At 59.3% G+C, this 20888-nt stretch overlaps 1 protein-coding gene across 1 annotated transcript in view; it reads right to left on the bottom strand.

The window, feature by feature from the left end:
* The window catches only part of PPFIA1 (PTPRF interacting protein alpha 1), a 101366-nt gene that overhangs the window by 36910 nt on the left and 43568 nt on the right, over positions 1–20888 (bottom strand). Inside the window, exons 3-16 of the mRNA XM_058662692.1 lie at positions 17084–17185; positions 16416–16580; positions 15839–15913; positions 15526–15627; positions 14575–14796; positions 12490–12636; positions 9686–9820; positions 8973–9047; positions 8622–8705; positions 7775–7906; positions 6327–6389; positions 4241–4320; positions 2648–2783; positions 796–1019 (exon numbers count right to left, since the gene is read on the bottom strand). Of these exons, the coding sequence (XP_058518675.1) occupies positions 796–1019; positions 2648–2783; positions 4241–4320; positions 6327–6389; positions 7775–7906; positions 8622–8705; positions 8973–9047; positions 9686–9820; positions 12490–12636; positions 14575–14796; positions 15526–15627; positions 15839–15913; positions 16416–16580; positions 17084–17185 (1742 nt within the window). The remainder of the gene's footprint in view (positions 1–795; positions 1020–2647; positions 2784–4240; positions 4321–6326; positions 6390–7774; positions 7907–8621; positions 8706–8972; positions 9048–9685; positions 9821–12489; positions 12637–14574; positions 14797–15525; positions 15628–15838; positions 15914–16415; positions 16581–17083; positions 17186–20888) is intronic.

Genomic DNA, 20888 nt, shown 5'->3' with positions numbered 1-20888 from the left:
CTGCTGAGGTGAGCGTGGGTGTGAGCACACACGGCTGAGGCAAGCGTGGACGTGAGCACACACTGCTGAGAAGTGAGCGTGGACGTGAGCACACACTGCTGAGAAGTGAGCGTGGACGTGAGCACACACTACTGAGAAGTGAGCGTGGACGTGAGCACACACTGCTGAGAAGTGAGCGTGGGCGTGAGCACACACTGCTGAGGTGAGCGTGGGCGTGAGCACACATTGCTGAGGCGGGCTCCTGAACGCACAGGCCCTGCAGGGCTCACACACACCCCTGAGCACTGCCGGTGTGCAGAGAGCAGTGCGGGCCTGCCGTCCAGCAGTCACTCAACTGCTCTCCCCTCGCTGCCCGCCACACCATGGCCTGGAGAGAGAGGACGGACAGGAAACCATGCTTCCCGCCCACACACCGCTCAGGCCTCCTCTGCGCCCACAGTGCCTATCTTCCCTGCACACCGGGCCAGGCCAGGCCAGCAGCGCTTCTCAGCTCAGTGTCCAGTTTGGGAAGCTGCCTGCAGGGGCACACCCACAGAAGGATGCCGGCCGAAGGACATCCTCCCCACCCGCTGAGGGTCGCCCTCCCCACCCGCTGAGGGACACCTGCAGAGGGACGCCCTCCCCACCCGCTGAGGAACACCCTCCCCACCCGCTGAGGGACACCTGCAGAGGGACGCCCTCCCCACCCGCTGAGGGACACCTGCAGAGGGACGCCCTCCCCACCCGCTGAGGGACACCCTCCCCACCCGCTGAGGGACGCCTGCAGAGGGACGCCCTCCCCGCACAAGCACACACCTAATCTCCTTGTTGATGGCGTCCAGCTGCTCCTGCAGCATTACGGCCAGCGTCTGTGCGTCCGCCTGCCCGCTGGGTGACCACAGGTCCACGGCACTGAGCACGGTGTCCCTGTCGTCCTCACCATCGGATGCGTCAACATCACTTTCGAAGGCCTGCGCCACGTTGGCCAGGACACTGGCTTGCTGGGCGCGCTCCCAGTCCTGCTCGTTCAGAGTTTGTACCTGTGAACAGGCAAGCCCGCTCTCAGACCAAGGCAATGGTAACCGGAACCCAGAACGTTCTAAATGGAAGCCCAAAGAGACCTGGGGTCATGTGTGCACACTGCTTACCCCACTTACGCAAGTGGTCTCTGAGCAATGGGAGAGGGGACCAGCCGTCGCCAGGCTGCTCTGGGGCATCTCAGCAGGGACACTGGCTCATTCACCAGGAGGTGGCCAGCCCACAACACACCACGCTAATTCTGTGTCAGGGCTGCATGCACCATGCCACTGAGCTGAGCTTCTAACCCTTCCTGGCTGTGGCTGGCAGCAACATGCTCTGAAAACAGCAGAGGGGAACCAACCAGAGCCAACAGCGGGCACAGGTGCACCAAGCAGGGTTCCCCAGGCTGCTGCCTCCATGCCAGAATACACGAGCCTGGGCACTGGGGCCTGTGCAGCTGTGCCCGGCCCGGAACCCAAGGTCTCCCCACTGGCCCTCCTTTCCTGGACCCCCTAGCAGCCCCGCCAGCCATTCTCTGGTCCTCCCACATCAGTGTCAGAGAGCGTCCTCCCATCTGCCCACTGTGCCCAGGCTCCTGCACCCCACCTTCCCTGCCCGCTTGCTCACCTCAGCAGCCAGCAGCAGGTCCCACTCCCCCAGAGCATCCTGCGCACCTGGCCCAGAACTTTCTGCCTCCTGGTCCCCCTGTTCCTGGTGTGACCGCCCTGCCCCGCACTGGCTCTCCGCAGCCTCTCCCACAGGCACCCACATGGAGACTGCATCCAGTCTGTGCGACAGCCCTGCCTGCTCAGGGACCTTCCACTCCTGCTGCAGACACCACACTGCTCTGTTGGGTTCCACACGTGCTCCGTGTGTCACATGGCAGCCCTGTACACACCACACCCATCTGTGTTGGCTTTCTCCCAAGTGGGCACATCAGTCGCTCTGCCCGCTGTAAGCCCTGCTGCAGCCCTGCCTGAGGCGATGGCTCACCCAACCAGCCCTTCAATGAGTGTGTGTCACACAGGAAGTAATCCAAGCTCCTGGGTGTGAGTTCCCCGGGTGGGTCAGCATGGACGCATCTCCTCGAGACCCAGCCCAGATCCAGCTGACATCAAATCGACAACTAGCCTATGACCTGATTTTCTGTTGCTTAAAACACAAAGATAGGGCCTGGCACAGTAGCCTAGTGACTAAAGTCCTCACCTTGCATGTACTGGTATCCTGTAAGGGCACCAGTTCTAATCCAGGCAACCCCGTTTCCCACCCAGCTCCCTGTCTGTGGCCTGGGAAAGCAGTCAAGGACGGCCCAAAGCTTTGGGACCTGCACCCACATGGGAGACTTGGAGGAAGTTCTAGCTCCTGGCTCCGGATTGGCTCAGCTCTGGCCATTGTGGCCACTTGGGGAGTGAACCAGTGGGAAGATCTTCTTCTGTCTTTCTCTCTCCCTGTAAACCTGACTTTGCAATAAAAATAAACCTTAAAAATAATACATACACACACAAAAATATCCCATTTCCTTATAGACAACTCTGTGCCTAAAAAGGAACAGGGCAGGAGGCTAAAGGCATGATTGTCACAAATTCTGCTCCCCACAGCGGCAGGTCCCAGGACACGCGAGCAGGGCAGCCCACCCAGAGGGCCTTGCCTTGGATGGCTCATCCCGTAGCGCCGCCAGCCGGCCTTTCTGGGGGCGCCGCAGCACGGCGCTGGTGCCGTAGGGCTCTGCATGGCTGTCGGCAGTGGGAAACCGGAAGTCTGGAACACTGCCCAAGTGGGGTCGGCTGAAACAGGAAAGAACAGAAGCAAATTACCTTCAGGACTTCCATTCCCACCAAGTCCACCTACTCAAGCCTAAACTCGCCTCATACGGGGCGGGTCTCCAAGGGCAGCTCCCTGCCCTGACCAGCACCTGCTATTTCTGCAGGTAGGGCCTTGGGGACCCAGGCACACCCATGCAGACCCTGACAGCGTAAGAGACTCTCACATCTGGGATCTGCAGACAACTAAGGCCCATCTTGGCAGGGTCCCTGGACAAGGACCCTGGCCTTCATTCCTGCGCAGTCCTTACACGTCCAGAGGTACCAGCTGGAGGCCTCTTCTGGCATCTACCTGCTCCACGGTGCTCCCACCAGTGCCGGGATGTGCAGTGGGACAGCCACGGTCACAGACACTCCCCCGTGCTGCAGCGCCACACGCAGCGCCCCAGCTCAGAAGCCGCCTCTGCGCCTTCTGCAGGCGGTCATGGACGACAGAGGCCGGCTGCTGGGGTAGAGCGGTGTGGGCCTGGGTCAGCCCAGGACCAGCCCGGGAGAGGGGGCCTGAGCGGCCCCTCCACACGAGCTGAGGTCCACAGACTGTCCCCATGCACACAGCCTGGCAAGGCCAGCAAGGCCTGTGGAGCAGGCAGAGCCGCCCCACCCGCCAGCCGTCTTTCCTGTGTGATCAACATCTCCAGCAACCACTTCAGGACCTGCACTGGAATTTAACTCACTCACTCAACAAAGAAACAAATGAGCCTCTCTAACATCTGAACGATCCTGGGGCTCCGCTCCAGCCAGGAGTACCCAGGGCCGGGCAATGCTCGGATCCCCTACAAGCCACGAGTCACCCCGTGCCAGCTAACCCTCAGCAACAATGCAGCCTGACAGATGGCAAAACCACGGATGTCCTTCACTCGAGTCTCTTACAGACACACAAATCTCTAAGTCCAGTGCTCAGCTCAGGAGTCCCGGGGGTCCCCCACACCCCAGGGCCGCAACTGCCTCCTTGCAATCCAACCACACAATCCTTCCCCTCGAGAGAAGGTGCCCTCCTGCTGGTTCACACTGCAAATGCCCTCAGCTGCCAGGGCTGTGCTGGGCACTCAATCCAGGCCTCCTACAGTGGGCAGCCCCAGGGTCTGCACTGGCAGGAGGCAGCTGGTATTGAATCCAGGCATTCTGACACGGGGCAAGGGCATCCAATCGCCACACTGCACCCGACCCAGACCTTGCTCCACCTATATCATGTATGCCCTGCTCCGCTGGCTGCCTCCCCACCACCCAAGCCTCTCCCTGTGTTTCTGAGTTCTGCCAGGCACTGAGGCCAATGTCTGCAGCACGTCCCTCCCCTGAGGCCTGCTGTGAAGCTGCAGGTGCCCTGCAGGCAGGCCGGCCTCCCTGCCCACACAGCCGGCACGGGCCCTCGCATACACCTGACAGGGGCTGGGAACACGTCCGCTCATTTGCGGATACCATACCCATGATGTAGGGAAGCACCTCTTAGTCTCATCTGGTCCAGCTCAGCCCGCAAGGCTTCGATGTTTAGGACGAGCTGATCCTATAAGAGTGAACAACCAACATGGTGTTGCACTGAAAGAACCAGTGGGGTCAGACACACTCCGAGGGTGAGCACACCTGCGGCGGGTAAAGCAGCAGCGAGAGACCCCCAAGATTCTCACAACACGAGGTCTGTCTCCAGAACACTCGGCTAACAGAATGCTCTGGAACTCTCAGAGGCTGCGTCTCCCTTGTGCTCGTCCCGGCCCTGAGCATGGCCCAAGTGCACCTACGATGTCCTCACCTTTTAAGGACACATTACAGTTTAAAAACACAAACAAAAGTCATGTCTGGGCCCGGCACAGTAGCCTAGTGGCTAAAGTTCTCTCCTTGCACACACCAGGATCCCATATGGGCACCAGTTCTAATCCCGGCGGCGTTTCCCATCCAGCTCCCTGCTTGTGGCCTGGGAGAGCAGACGAGGACGGCCCAAAGTCTCGGGACTCTGCACCTGCGTGGCAGATTCAAAAGAGGCTCCTGGCTTGGGATCGGCTCAGCTCCAGCCGTTGCGGCCACTTGGGGAGTGAATCAGTGGACGGAAGATCTTCCTCTGTCTCTCTTCCTCTGTATATCTGACTTTCCAATAAAAAATTAATAAATCTTTAAAAAAAAAAAAAAGCTATGTCTGTCATGTCAAACATTTCAGGAGGAGGCCAGCACGCCATGAACAGGGACTCTGCAGAAAGCAGCCAAGGGGCGCCCGTCACGCCGAGGGTCTCCGCGCCGGCCCCAGCACGTGTTGGCTCTGCGTCTGGGTCTCCACCGGCCACACGGCGACCGCAGCAGGAAACGACGCAGGGCCCGAAGCACAGTGTGGCAGAGGACAGTAAGGAGCCCACTGTGCTTTATGGAAACGCGCTGGCATTGGAAACGGTCACAGCAAACCAGCACGTTTCCAGTCTATGTCAATTAGTTTTCCAAAGTAGCATTCATACATTACAAAATGCTACTTTGGATATATTAAGTCAAAAATTATAGTTTCAGCCATTCATTTTACCAGACACTGAAGTCACGTGTGGTGCCCATGACGCACCAAGGCTGTCGCTGGACGGGAGGAGAAGGGCAGCGCCCCCTGGAGCTGCAAGTGACCCCACAAAGACCTCCGAATCCTGAGCCACCTACACTGGCAGCCTGGGCAGGCAGGCATGCGTTGTGCACACCAAGGAGTGCCCTCAGTCAGTGGGCCAGACAAGTCAGCCTGCAACCTCACCTCAGCCTTCCAACACAAACACCCGCTCAGTCACGCAACCTCACCTCAGCCTTCCAACACAACCACCCGCTCATAGTCACGCAACCTCACCTCAGCCTTCCAACACAAACACCCGCTCAGTCACGCAACCTCACCTCAGCCTTCCAACACAAACACCCGCTCAGTCACGCAACCTCACCTCAGCCTTCCAACACAACCACCCGCTCATAGTCACGCAACCTCACCTCAGCCTTCCAACACAACCACCCGCTCATAGTCACGCAACCCCACCTCAGCCTTCCAACACAACCACCCGCTCACTCACACAACCTCACCTCAGCCTTCCAACACAAACACCCGCTCAGTCACGCAACCTCACCTCAGCCTTCCAACACAGCCACCCGCTCAGTCACGCAACCTCACCTCAGCCTTCCAACACAGCCACCCGCTCACTCACACAACCCCACCTCAGCCTTCCAACACAGCCACCCACTCACTCACACAACCTCACCTCAGCCTTCCAACACAACCACCCGCTCACTCACACAACCCCACCTCAGCCTTCCAACACAACCACCCGCTCACTCACACAACCCCACCTCAGCCTTCCCAACACAGCCACCCGCTCACTCACACAACCCCACCTCAGCCTTCCAACACAACCACCCACTCATAGTCACGCAACCCCACCTCAGCCTTCCAACACAACCACCCGCTCATAGTCACGCAACCCCACCTCAGCCTTCCCAAACACAACCACCCGCTCAGTTCGCTTTAGCTTCTGACATATTTAAACACAGTGGAGAAGAGCCGAGTACCTTGTCATGTTGTGTTTCTTCTAATTGCTTTTTTGCATTTTCAACTTCTCGTAATAGAGAATTCTAGGAAAAAAAAAAAGAGTCCTTTAAGGTCATGCAAATATTCCATGTCATACAGTCTTGCTGCACCTCTTCAAAAGCCCTGGGACTTCTGCCAAGGTCCAGCAGGACGCTTGTGCCAGGGAACAGGCTGCAGAGCCAGGCAGCAACGTGAGCCCCTTCATGGACAAAGGTTTGATTAGGCATGCTAAGGTCATGACAAGGTTGATTTTCATCAGTTAAGAAGGCAGACACTGGGCCCGGCGGCGTGGCCTAGCGGCTAAAGTCCTCACCTTGAACGCCCCGGGATCCCATATGGGCGCCGGTTCTAATCCTGCCAGCTCCACTTCCCATCCAGCTCCCTGCTTGTGGCCTGGGAAAGCAGTCGAGGACGGCCCAATGCATTGGGACCCTGCACCCGAGTGGGAGACCCGGAAGAGGTTCCTGGTTTCCGGCATCGGATCGGCGCGCACCGGCCCGTTGCGGCTCACTTGGGGAGTGAATCATCGGACGGAAGATCTTCCTCTCTGTCTCTCCTCCTCTCTGTATATCTGACTGTAATAAAAATAAATCTTTAAAAAAAAAAAAAAGCAGGCAGACACTGACAGCGCTGCAGCTCCCTGGTCACCCGGGCAGCCTGACACGAACTTTACACAGAGACACTTAGAAAAAGATAAAACACTGCTACACGCAGGCTGATCCTCTGGCCACTCCGTGTGGTCTCTCAGGGTGCCCCACACAGGTCTTGTGTGAAGTGACAGCATTCCGTCACGAACAGCACCAACTCTAGCCAATAATCTCTGCCCCCGCGCTTCCCCGGGGCCACGGGTGCCACGAGCACAGGCCGTTGGGTCTGAATGTACCTGCCCCAGGCACAGCTCCTCACGTGTGGAATCGGAGAGCCCTCTCAACGGGGGGCAGCCAGCACCCACGGGCAGAAGTTCGCGGAGAGTGTGACAACAGAGGGCTGGTCCCGGCTGTGGCCTCCTGGCAGAGCCACCACGCTCTTCACAGGCTGCTCACCAACGGCACAGAAAACCACCGTGCAAGACGACCAAGGGAGAGGGCCGAACAGCAGCCAACCCGTTACCAGGATGATGCCAAACCCAGGGACTACCTCTGTCTGCACATGCAGTGTTACTGGGACGCAGCCAGACCCAGCCACCAATGTGTGCTCATCACGGACAGAAATTATCCCAATGATACCCAATCATTAAAAGCCTCAAATATTCACCAGCTGGTCCTCTGCAGGAATGCTCTCGTGCTCCTGCTCGTGCCCACAACCACGCGAGGACTCAGTGCACAGACGTCCACCGAGGGCCCGGGCAGCAGCGGTCAGGTCCCCACATTCACACTGTCACCGTCCCGGACAGCAGGTGCCCCCCACGCGCCCACGCGGTCACCCTGACCTTGTCCTCCAGGGCGGCCATCCTCTCCTTCAGGTGAAGCTGCAGCCTCTCGTTGGACTCGGACAGGAGCTTGTCCACAGTGTCGGACAAGCGCTTATTATGCTCCTCGTTCATTTTTTCTCTCTGTCTCGCCTAAACAGAAGCAGCAAAGACCTGTAGGCTTCCGGGACCCCCTGGAGCCCTCCACCAGCCCCAGCTGTTGCTCCCCCAGAACTGGCTCACAGGAGCGAGCTGCTCAGGGGCAGGGCTCAGAGGGGGCGACGAGCAAGGCCTCTGCAGACCAGGGAGGTACCCACAGGGCGCTCAGACGGCCAGCTGCCATCACCGTGGCACACGCACGGGCCCGGCAGCTAGCTATCCGCACCTGGGTAAAGCAATGTCCCCTGGTGTTAATAAAAGCTTGGGTCTGGATTCAGGGATACAATTAATTTAAAAACCACAAGTTAAAACCTGTTTTGAAAATCTTAGTAAAGAGAAAACTTTTCAGGCACTCTTTACACTCTTACACTGCTTGAAATGACCACGGAAACTTGTGTTCAAAAATGACAACTCATTACTTCATGCAACTTTAAACTGTGGTGGCAACCTGACAAGCGTGGACTTCATAAAACCACAATCAACGTCACGGTTCCAAAGCTCCGTGCCTGCCCAACCGCCACACAACCAGACAGAAGAGGACAGGTGGATGGGGCAAGAGGGCTGCGCGCAGCGTGGCAGAGCCTCCCTCCCAGCACATCCGCCGGCTCCGCCCACCCAGAGCAAGCAGCGGGGCCACTGGGTACTCGGTCCCCAGGGCAGGCTGCAGGGTGGGGCGGCTCCTGTCCTCCCAGCGGCCCCCGACACGCACCCGCTGCAGCTCCTGATTCTTCTCCTCCAGCTGCGCCTCCATCTGCCGCAGCCTTTCTTCGATGTTGCCGTGTCTCTCTTCGGCCTGTCAGCACAAACACGGTCAGCGGCCTCGCCCGCCTGCTGCGGGCCACACCCTACCCGGCAGCGACAAGCACCGCATGCTCTGAGCACCAGCGTCCCCGCCGGGAACGGGGGCGCTGCTCTCACATCCAGCACAGCCCCGAGCCGTGTGTGTCGGGCGTGACGGGCTGAAGCGGGGCCTGCTGCCCACGCCCCATCTCGGCGTGCTCGGACCAGTCAGCGGGAGAGCGGGAAGCAGCAGGCATAAGGAGCGAGGGGCACGCTCTACCTTCCTAAGCTTGCAGGTAAGTTCCAACAGCTTAGCTTCCTGAGCAGCAGAGCTCCCAGAAGACAAAAGATCAGACTACAGAGCCGACAAGGAAAGGGACAAGGAGAGAAGAAACCGAGACTGTGAGAGTGGATCCCGGACGGAGGAGGACTCTGCCAGCGGTCGGCATCATGCCTGCGTGGGGACAGATGTGCGAGTCCAGAATGCAGACAGCCCAAGGCCACCATCCTGCAGGATGTGCGCCTGGCCATGGAAACACCAGCCGGGAGGCTGCTGGCCAGCAAGGTCTGTGTGTGCCCCTTCCCCGGGAAGCTGCCTGTCACCACTCTAAGGAGGACAGGGCTGCATGCTACACAGGCCTAACCAACGAATCAAGGTGACTGAAACAGAAAACTACTTAAAATTCTATTACATTTCTTCCACCATTTTTGAAAGAGAAGAACACGTTCCTATTTCTAAAAAAAATCCTAGCTTTCCGACCTATGAGCTTTCCTCCTAGGCTGGGAGGTGGTGACCGCACAGTCCCAGGCGGCAGCCCCCGGCTTGCATCCTGAGAACAAACAGGAGCTCAGGGCCACCACGTGGAGGGTCAGTGACACTGAAGGACACCGAAGCCACCTCACGGATACAGGAGACCTGGGAGGTGACAGACGGGACGGAAGCAGTCACAGTGACAGGCACCCCTAGGTGCCTTAGGCAGGGCTGCAACGCACCTTAGACAGGGCTGCAACCCGCTGGGCCAGCTCGGCCTCCACCTCGGGCAGCGTCTCGGCCTTGCGCAGTGTCTGCTGCAGCTTCTGCTCCGCCAGCTCCAGGCGCTCCTGCAACTGGCGGTTCTTATCTTCAGTCTGCAGGGGGAGAGCAACGTGTCAGACAGCAGCTCTCGCCGCCATTTCCACGATGAGGACACGGAAGCAAACCCAGACCGTGACACAGACCCCAGGCTCACACAACAGGCTCAGGGCTGCTCTGGGAGTGGCCCAGGGGTAAGACTTGTCCTGCTCCAAGTACTGCACACCCCCCTGCCGGGCTCAGGTTCAGTTTTGCAAACACTCCCGCCCAAGCACCCATTCTTCCCACCGATGCGCGCTTCAAACGCTCCTGGAGCCAGCACTGCCGCATGGCGAGTACAGCCACCGCCCATGATGCCAGCATCCCCGAGGGGCACTGGCTCGGTCCTGGTGGATCCACTTCACATCCAGCCCAAGCTGTTGGGGCGGTGCACCCACATGGCAGACCCAGCCGTAGCTCCTGGCTTCAACCCAACTCAGCCCTGGACATCGCTGCCCTACGGAGTGAACCAGTCAAAGGAAGATCTGTCTCGCCTGCTTTCAGATAAAGAAAGAAATCTTAAAAGGTTCACTAAATAATTGTTTTAAAATTCAGAGAGCTCCTGTATCTGGCTTACTTCCCACACGCCCACAACAGTCAGGCCTCGGCCAGTACCAAAGCCACAGGTGAACCTCAGTGCAGGCTCCTACACGAGGGACAGCAAGCCACCTTCCTGGGCCATGAACACGCCTCCCAGGGCCCGCACGAGCCAGAGGCAGGAACGTAGTCTGAGCGTGATCCAGTGGACTCAGGTGTCCTAACTGGCGTCTTACCTGCCAAGCCAAATCTGTCCCTGCATGATAGATAGATAGACAGATAGACAGATAGATAGATAGACAGACAGACAGATAAGAAAGGAAAGGGAAGGGAAGGGAAAAGGAAAGGAAGGAAAGGGGTAATTTTTAAAAATTGGAATAGCAGATTTACAGGGAGAAGGAGAAACAAAGATCTTTGATCTGCTGGTTCACTTCCCAAATGACTACAACAGCCAGAACTGAGCCAATCTAAAGCCAGGAGCCTCTTTCGGGTCTCCCAGGTGGGAACAGGGTCCCAGGGACTTGGGCCGTCCTCTGCTGCTTTCCCGGGCCACAGGCAGGGAGCTGGGTGGGAAGTGGAGCAGCTGGGACATGAACTGGTTCCCATAACAGGATCCCAGGCACCTGTAGGCAAAATATTGGGCAGTTAAGCCATCACGTTGGCCCCAGCATTATCTTTTACCTTCATTTCTCATGCTTTATTTTAAATCCCCCCACATCTTTAAAGAAGTATTTTTAACAACTGAAGGTATGACAGTCTAGACTGGCCCCAGCTGAGGCTAAGCCTACTCACCCCAGAGCCCCAGGCAGGAGCTCCAGGGCGCTGTCACGTCCCTCTGACCCAAAGCCTGCAAGACTGCACTGACTGAAATGCTGTCAGCTTACTTCTTCAGTTAATGATTGGTCTTTTTACAACAACGCAGAAAATTTAATCAACGTTTTTAAATACCAAGAAGCACCTCCACTCCGCCCCCAAGGGCCCTGCCCAGGTTTCCATGCGGCCTTCCTCCTGGTCCTGTACACTGACCTCCGCACATGCCAACACACGCTGTAACACATGACCTCCGCACATGCCAACACACGCTGTAACACATGACCTCCGCACATGCCAACACACGCTGTAACACATGACCTCCGCACATGCCAACACACGCTGTAACACAGATGCGTCAAGCCTCCACCTGACACTGTGCCACCTGCCACCCGCTCAGCCTTGGCTCAGCCTCCAAGTGACCCCCAAGTCTCCCAGCCACATCAGCAGGGAGCTGGGCTGGAAGTAGAACAGCCACGACTCAAACCGGCGCCCATGAGGTGCTGGCACCGCAGGCAGAAGCTTAACCTGCCTGCACCGCGACAGCCCCTCCTGCCCCAGGCTCACTCCGTTTCTAAATTCTCCACTGATCACCGTTTCCAGGCACCAGCAAGTGGCCTCTCCCTTGAAGTCACTTTGCCACAATCTATTCTTTGGAAGAAATGCTAAAAACAAACATCAGATTACCCTCCAACCAAGAACCAAGGGGCACAGCTCCAAGTCAAACCAACAATTAAACACTCAAACCTCGAACTGGGCGCAAGGCCCATGGTGTAGCAGCCTAAGCATCGGCATTCCTTAGGGAACAGCAGTTCAGGTCCCGGCTGCTCCACTTCCCATCTCGCTCCCTGCTCACAGCCTCGTAAAGCGTCAGCGGATGGCTCCAGTCCGAGAGCCCCTGCACCGACATGGGGGACCCAGGAGAAGCTCCCAGCTCCTGGTCAGCCCCATTCTGCCTGTTGCAGCGGCCACCTGGAGCGCGACTGGCGACAGGGGATTCCTCTTCAGAATTCCACCTCTCCCACTGCCCCTCCTCTCATTCCCCAGATTCTTTTTTTTTTCAGTCAGAAAGACAGATTCACAGAGAGGGGAGATACAAGAGGCAGCTGGGACATCAACTCATGCCGGACAGGATTCGGGCACTCACGGCAAAGGCTCAGCCACCGTGCCCAGTCACGTGGGAACTCCACCCTTCAAATAAAAGTAAATCTTAAAAAAAAAAAAAAAAAAAAAAAAAAAAAAACAGCCCTTAAGCTGCAGTAGCTCACACTCTCCAACACAAAACCTTTCCAGAGTTCAAGGCCAGTGCCCGGCCTCCTCGCGGCCGCAGAGCCCGCACCTGCCGATGCATAGAGTCCTTGTTGGCGATCTCATTTTCCAGCTTATCGTTGAGGTCGTGCACGGACGTGGCTTCACGCTGTGCCGCGAGGTAGCGCTTTTCCAGAGTGGTGATCCGCTCTTCCATGTCCTCCTTCTGGGCCATGGCCTACACGAGGGACGGCAGAGCGAGAGGCAGGTAAGAGTCACCCACCAACACACCCGAGACTTCAACTTAACACTTACAGAGATGCCAAGTTTCTCAAATGTTAAAAAAAAAGGTAACTTAAAATACAAATAACTACTTTTATGTAAGGAAAGATCTGTCTGGCCATTCGGTTTACCAAGTTTACCCTTTTCTGCATAATATTACGAAGACATGCAAAATAGTGTATTCTAATATTGCAAGAGTGCGAGCGGGGCAGGTCCCCAGAGGGAAGCAGCAGGCCTGTCCCTAGAGGGGCTGCTTGGGACAGCACACTTCTCAAAGGACACCACAGACGCCACTGTCTCGGAGAGCTTAGATGACTCCTCACACACAAAATTCAAGCATATTAATGGAAACGTGGCGAAACTACAAGTGCATCGTGCCCAGCGCTGAGGGCAAGGACTCGGCGTGCACCTGTGTGGACTAGTCCTCCACCCAGCATCTCCTCATTGAGAGCAGTGGAGACGAGACTGAAGCTGTCCGCACGCACAGGGGAAGCGGAGCTGCCCTCCCCGTGTGCCTGCGGCAGGGCTGGGCCAGGGCCGACAGCCAGGAGCCTAACGCAGGTCTCCCACTCAGGGCATCGTCATCGCCTCCTGGGCCTGCGCAGGTAGGAAGCTGGAGTCAGGAACTGGAAGCGGGTCCTGAACCCAGGCCCTCTGAGCCAAGACACAGGTACCTTAACCACTACGCCAAATGCCTGTCCCTGAAGGCAACAGGTTTCAAGAGAATTTAAAACTGCTTGCCACAGAAATCATGTCCCATCCAGCCACACACTGTGACCTAGGTTGTACAGCACAGGTAAACACTGATCCCTGCTGGTCACTCTGACGTAACATTACTCACATTAAGTTGCCAACGGAGAGCAGGCCAGTACACCTGCTGCACTCATGGGTCACAGGGTAAAGAGTCCGCTGGGGGACAAAGGACAGATTCCAGAGTGGCTGCAGAAGCAGGCCCCAGCCTGGAGGTTATGCACCTGCTCACAGGGCCTGGACTCTAGGCGCTGGCCCTGCACTCCAGCTGCCCGCTAACGCAGGCCTGGCAGTCAGTGGTGAGGGCTCCTGCGACCCCTGCAGACCGGGAAGAGCACCAGGCATGGCTTTGGCATGGCTGTAACTCGCACTTGAAGAAACGACTAGCGGATGGAAGCTGTTTCTCAAATAATGCTTTTTAAATTACTACAGGAGGGACAAGACAGAGTGGCCAGAACTCATTTGATTTTTGTATTAAGAAAAAAACAATGAAATAGCTTCCCGTGAATAGTTAAAAAGGCAAAAATGTTCGTCAGAAACAGGGTAGCTGACGTGTTCCCACTCGCTGCTCACCTCATCAACCACACAGCCGGCGCCCCAGCCGCGCTCGACTGAGCTCCAGCCCACACCGCAAGGGACAGCCGCGCACAGACCACGACAGCCGCACAGGCAGGCCCCTCGTGGGGAGCGGGGCCGCACCTGCTCAGAGCCATGCAAGCCCTGGCACACGCTCCAACCCTGCGAAGGACCTAGGCCATTCACGTGACACGCCGCCTGCTGCGAGCACACTGTTAGACTGTGCTGCCAGGCAGTGACGAGGGCTGCGCGTGGGTGCCACCGCAGTGGGCCAATCTGCAGCTCTGGGACCCGCAGGCGGAGCCTGCCAAGGGCAGGCTGTCAGAAGACCTCCCACAGTCTTCCCTTGGGGTGCACCAGCGGCACAGCCCATCAGTGCACGTCACAGGGCACCTGAACATCACAAACAGCAATGCCACGGAGAGCATCTGGCCCTCTGACGCCGTCAGCCACACCTGTGCTGGGGTGGCGTGGCGGCACTGTTATTACACAGTCCCCTGCCAGTGGAAAGCAGCTGGGAGAACAGGGCGCAAACAGGAGGAAACAAAAGGACAGGGCCATCACTCACCTCGCGCACGTCGCGCTGCAGCTTGGTGTTGGTCTCCTCGGACTTGATGAGGTCCTTCCTCGCCGTGTCCAAGTCCTCCTCCAGCTCGGCCACGTGGCTGCACAGCGCAGCCAGGCGCTCCTTCATCTGGCTCTGCTCACGCGACTGCCGGTCGATGACCTCCTGGAGCTCCAGCACCTTGGCCAGGTCTTCCTCGTGGCCTAGGGAGTCGTCAGAGGACCTCTGAGGGAAAGGAGCCAGCAGTGAGCATCCCAGAGAGGAGGGCTACGGAGGAGGGGACGCCCAGGGATCCGGTGCCAGCACCCAGGTGGGCTACGGAGGAGGGGACGCCCAGGGAGAGGAGCCAGCACCGAGGAGGGCTACGGAGGCGGGGACGCCCGGGGAGCCGATGCCAGCACCGAGGTGGGCTACGGAGGAGGGGATGCCCAGGGAGCCGATGCCAGCACTAAGGTGGGCTATGGAGGAGGGGACGCCCAGGGATCCAGTGCCAGCACCGAGGTGGGCTATGGAGGAGGGGACGCCCAGGGATCCGGTGCCAGCACCAAGGTGGGTTACGGAGGAGGGGACGCCCAGGGATCCGGTGCCAGCACCGAGGTGAGCTATGGAGCGCAAGCCCAGGGATCCGGTGCCAACACCGAGGTAGGCTATGGAGGAGGAGACACCCAGGGAACTGGTGCCAACACAGAGGTGGGCTACAAAGGGGATGCCCAGCATCTATGCCAGCACCGAGGTGGGCTACGGAGGAGACGTCCAGGGAACTGGTGCCAGCACTGAGGTGGGCTACGGAGGAGGGGATGCTAAGGTTAACCAATGCCAGCACAAGGCGCCTGGGTACTCTGTTGTGGGCCATGTCGCAGCAGGCTGGGGTCCAACAGGAGACCCCCAGACAGCCCCCTCCGTCACTGCAATGTCCCGCCCCAAGACAGCACAAAGGCAGAGCGTGAAACTTGCCTTTCCATTGGTGCTCGGAGTATTCTCTTGTTCGTGGTTTACATCGAGCACCCCGTCCGCCAACGTCTTTTTCTGATTATTCTGTTCTTTCAGGATCATTAGCTACAACCAAAAAACAGAGTATGAGACTAAAATACCTCCCAAACTGCCTCTGCACAGCACAGCCACAAACTGCGGAACATGTCGAGAACCCCGGGCCACGCGGCTGCCCCATGTCCACGCTGCCCCGGCCGGCCCGGGGCCACAACACGAACAGCACCACACCGTCCTCGCGGCTTGGGCACGAGAAGGACCACACAGAGCTCGCGCTCACCTCCTTGTGCGTGGCACCTAACTCTTCTTCCAGCAGGCTGCACCTCTCCAGCGCGACGCGCAGCCGCTCCCGCACCTGCAGGGACACGTGGGCACCGCGGTTTGCACGTGTTTGTCACACTCTCACACGTGTTCCCTGCACTGCCACAGTCGGCCCGTCAAAACACCTTAACGCCTCTTGGGTGACACCTCCTTCTGAACGGCTTACACAAGAGGAAATGTGAGAAAAATCCTTCCCCGAGATAGACGCTAGTAGCCAATCTTAAACCCACATGCAGAATTAACCATCCTGAGACAGGTATGCCACTGAGTACTTCCTACCATACAGAAGCCTGCAGAGAGATCATTTCTCAGCAAGAATTCAAGATGTTACTAACCCCCAGCCTCACAGACACACGTGCTCCCCTTCCGATATCTGGCTAGCGCACAAACCCGTGATCCTGGGGCGGCCAGGGTACCTGAGGGGCCAGGGTACCTGAGGGGCCGGGGTACCCGAGGGGCCGGGGTACCTGAGGTGACCGAGGTACCTGAGGTGACCGGGGTACCCGAGGGGCCGGGGTACCCGAGGGGCCAGGTACCTTTTCATCCAGAGCTTTGTGGTGTTCGAACAAGGACTTGAGCGCCTTCAGCACCTCCACCTCGCTGGACACGCCGGCGGGAGACTGCGCCTGCCTCTTGACCACGGTCATGCGCAGGGAGCGCTCGTGTCTGGAGACCAGGCACTCCAGGTGTTCGAGCAGCAGCTGCGGCCACAAACACGGTCAGCGAGCCCGGCCAAGCCCCCCACAACCCGCACTCCTCAGGCCCGAACCCGCCACCCAGCCGGCCCGAGATGCCCTGGCACACATCACAATGGCCGTGTTCCTGGGCGACACCTGCCCCGACCCCCGCACGGAGCCCCCCGCAGCTGGCTGAGCGAGCCCCCCACTCACCCGGGGCAGCCCCGACCCCCACACGGAGCCCCCCGCAGCTGGCTGAGTGAGCCCCCCACTCACCCGGGGCAGCCCCGACCCCCACACGGAGCCCCCCGCAGCTGGCTGAGCGAGCCCCCCACTCACCCGGGGCAGCCCCGACCCCCACACGGAGCCCCCCGCAGCTGGCTGAGCGAGCCCCCCACTCACCCGGGGCAGCCCCGACCCCCACACGGAGCCCCCTGCAGCTGGCTGAGTGAGCCCCCCACTCACCCGGGGCAGCCCCGACCCCCGCATGGAGCCCCCCGCAGCTGGCTGAGCGAGCCCCCACTCACCCGGGTGTTGTTCCTTTCCGCCTTCAGCTCGGCGATCTCCTCTTCCCTCTCGAGGAGCTGTTCCCTGCACACATTGAGCTCTTTAGTAAGTGCTGCAAACTCCTAGGAGACAGCAAGGAGGACATGAACGGACGAATGAGCACAGCCTCTCCAGTCGGCCTTCCGTGAAGTGTGCCCGGCGTTGCCACCACGCGAGTGTGCGCACTCGGGGCCCCCTTCCTCCCCGTCGGGCCTGTGGTGGTGACGCCAGGCGCACTTCACACAGTGAGACGGCCACAGGCCCGACGGGGAGGAGGGGAACCCCAAGATCGCACACGGCTCCCCAGGAGTGAGACGGCCACTCGCCTGGCTCAGACTCCCCGCCACGCCGTCCAGACGCCCCACACAGTTCCCTGAACACAGAGTGCATCAGCACATCCTCCCTGGCTCCCGGGCACCAGCTGCCCAGCGTCCCTTCCTCTCCTCACTGTCCTCTGCGCAGAGCACAGGCCTTGGCAGAGGCCCCAGGCACAGGCTGCGGGCACTGAACTAATCCTGCCATCCACAAAACGAGCTAAGCAAACATGCACACTATAAACACAGTGAACCTGGGATTCACGGCTGCTTGCGGGAGCCTAAACTTGGCGGAAGCACCCGAGTCACTTTAATTCAGTACCTCCTTACACACATGCAATCATGAAGAACATGACAGCGACCAAGGGCAGCCACCAGAAGCAGTGGGCACGGCCGGCACCCTGCGAGAAACCGCTGCCCTGGCCACCCGGGCTGCTGAGACGAAGTGCCACAGCCTGACCGGAAGGACACACACTGCCATGGCCCTGGAGGCTCAAGCCCAAGGTCAGAGCACGCGGACCCCTGCCTGGGAGGCCTGAGGGTGGACCTGTCTCTCACCTGGCGGGACAGGGACAGGCGGGCTGGCTGACAACAGGGCCCTGTGGCTGCTGCCCTGGGCGGTCCTGGCTCAGACCCAGGCCTGCAGGACAAGCCCCTCCCCGAAAGCTCCTGCCAGGACCACACTGGTCTGGACGGGCTCCTGCTGGGGCACAAATCTGCAACTCCATGAGCAAGGCAGGGAATGCCCAGATGACGGCCAGGGCTTGCTTCCCACTGAGGCTCGCCCCAGGGCCCTGCCGCAGGGTCCACGCCAACTCAGGATGCCATGTTGGCCTGTCGGTCTGCTTCTGGCCAGGGTACTGTGTGTTTCATTTGCTTCTCTCTCCCGACAACTCGAACCACACACTCCTCCACACACTCACCACTCAGAAGCACACTCTCCCGTCCCCACATCCACTCCCACACACTCCTCCCACACACCCTCCCTCCACACACACTCTCCCACCACACACACACTCCCTCCCCCCACACACTCTCCCTCCCACACACCTCCTCACTCTCAGCACACTCACCACACTCCCACACACACTCACACTCCCTCACACACACACTCCCTCCCACACACTCCCTCCCACACACACTCCCTCCCCCCACACTCGACCCACACACTCACCCCTCCCCACACACACTCCCTCCCCAACACACTCCCTCCCACACACTCCACACACACTCTAGCACACTCCCTCCCCACACACACTCCCTCCCCACACACTCTCAACCACCACACTCCACACACACTCCCTCCCCACACACTCCCTCCACACACTCCCTCCCCACACACACTCCCTCCCAACACACTCCCTCCCCACACACTCCACCCCACACACACACACACTCCTCCCCACACACACTCCCTCCCCACACACACTCCCTCCCCACACACTCCCTCCCCACACTCCACACACACTCCTCCCCATCACACTCCCTCCCCACACACACTCCCTCCCCAACACACACTCCCTCCCCAACACACCCTCCCCAACACCTCCCACACACACTCCCTCACCACACACTCCCTCCCCACACACTCCTCCCACACACTCCACACACACACACACTCCCTCCCCACACACACCACACTCCACACACACTCCCTCCCACACACACACTCCCTCCCCAACACACTCCCTCCCCACACACACACACACTCCCAACACACTCCCTCCCCAACACACTCCCTCCCCACACACACTCCTCATACCTCCCTCCCCACACATCACACACTCCCACCACACACACACTCCCTCCCCAACACACTCCTCCCCACACACTCCCTCACACACTCCCTCCCACACTCACACACTCCCTCCCCACACACACTCCCTCCACACACACTCCTCCAACACACTCCCTCCCACACACTCCCACACACACACTCTCACACTCCCTCCACACACTCACACACTCCCCTCCCCACACACACTCCCTCCCCACACACACTCACCTCCTCCCACACACTCCCTCCCCACACACACTCCCTCCCCACACATACTCCCTCCCAACACACTCCCTCCCCACACACACACTCCCTCCCCACACACTCCCTCCCCACACACACTCCCTCCCCACACACTCCCTCCCACACACACTCCTCCCCACACACACTCCCTCCCCACACACACTCCCTCCCCACACACACTCCCTCCCCACACACACTCCCTCCCCACACACACAACTCCTCCCACACACACTCCCTCCCCAACACACTCCCCTCCCCACACACACACTCCCTCCCCAACACACTCCCTCCCCACACACTCCCTCCACACACACTCCCTCCCCACACACACTCCCACCCCACACACACTCCCTCCCCACACACACTCCCTCCCCACACACACACACTCCCTCCCACACACACACACTCCCTCCCCACACACTCCCTCCCCACACACACTCCCTCCCCACACACTCCCACCCAACACACTCCTCCCCACACACTCCCTCCCCACACACACTCCCTCCCCACACACACACTCCCCCACACACACTCCCACACACTCCTCCCCACACACTCCCTCCCCACACACTCCCTCCCCACACACACTCCCTCCCCAACACACTCCCTCCCCACACACACTCCCTCCCCAACACACACTCCCTCCCCACACACACTCCCTCCCCAACACACTCCCTCCCCACACACACTCCCTCCCCACACACACTCCCTCCCCACACACACTCCTCCCCACACACTCCCTCCCCACACACACACTCCCTCCCCACACACACACTCCCCCCACACACTCCCTCCCCACACACTCCCTCCCACACACACACTCCCTCCCCAACACACTCCCTCCCCACACACACTCCTCCCCACACACACTCCCTCCCCACACACACTCCCTCCCACACACTCCCTCCCACACACACACACCCTCCCCAACACACTCCCTCCCCACACACACTCCCTCCCCACACACTCCCTCCCAACACACTCCCTCCCCACACACTCCCTCCCCACACACTCCCTCCCAACACACTCCCTCCCCACACACACACTCCCTCCCCACACACACTCCCTCCCCACACACTCCCTCCCCACACACACTCCCTCCCCAACACACTCCCTCCCCACACACTCCACTCCCACACACACACACACACTCCCTCCCAACACACTCCCTCCCCACACACACTCCCTCCCCACACACTCCCTCCCCACACACACTCCCTCCCACACACACTCCCTCCCACACACTCCCTCCCCACACACTCCCACCCCACACACACCCCACACTCCCTCCCCCACACACTCCTCCCCACACACACTCCCTCCCCACACACCTCCCTCCCCACACACACTCCCTCCCCACACACACCTCCCCACAACACACTCCCTCCCCACACACACCCCTCCCCACACACACACACTCCCTCCCCACACACACTCCCACACACTCCCTCC

This window comes from Ochotona princeps, chromosome 4, assembly GCF_030435755.1.
Source record: "Ochotona princeps isolate mOchPri1 chromosome 4, mOchPri1.hap1, whole genome shotgun sequence".
NCBI lineage: Eukaryota > Metazoa > Chordata > Mammalia > Lagomorpha > Ochotonidae > Ochotona > Ochotona princeps.
Note: the sequence above shows the minus strand (reverse complement) of the source record. Positions and strands in the feature narration are given on the sequence as shown.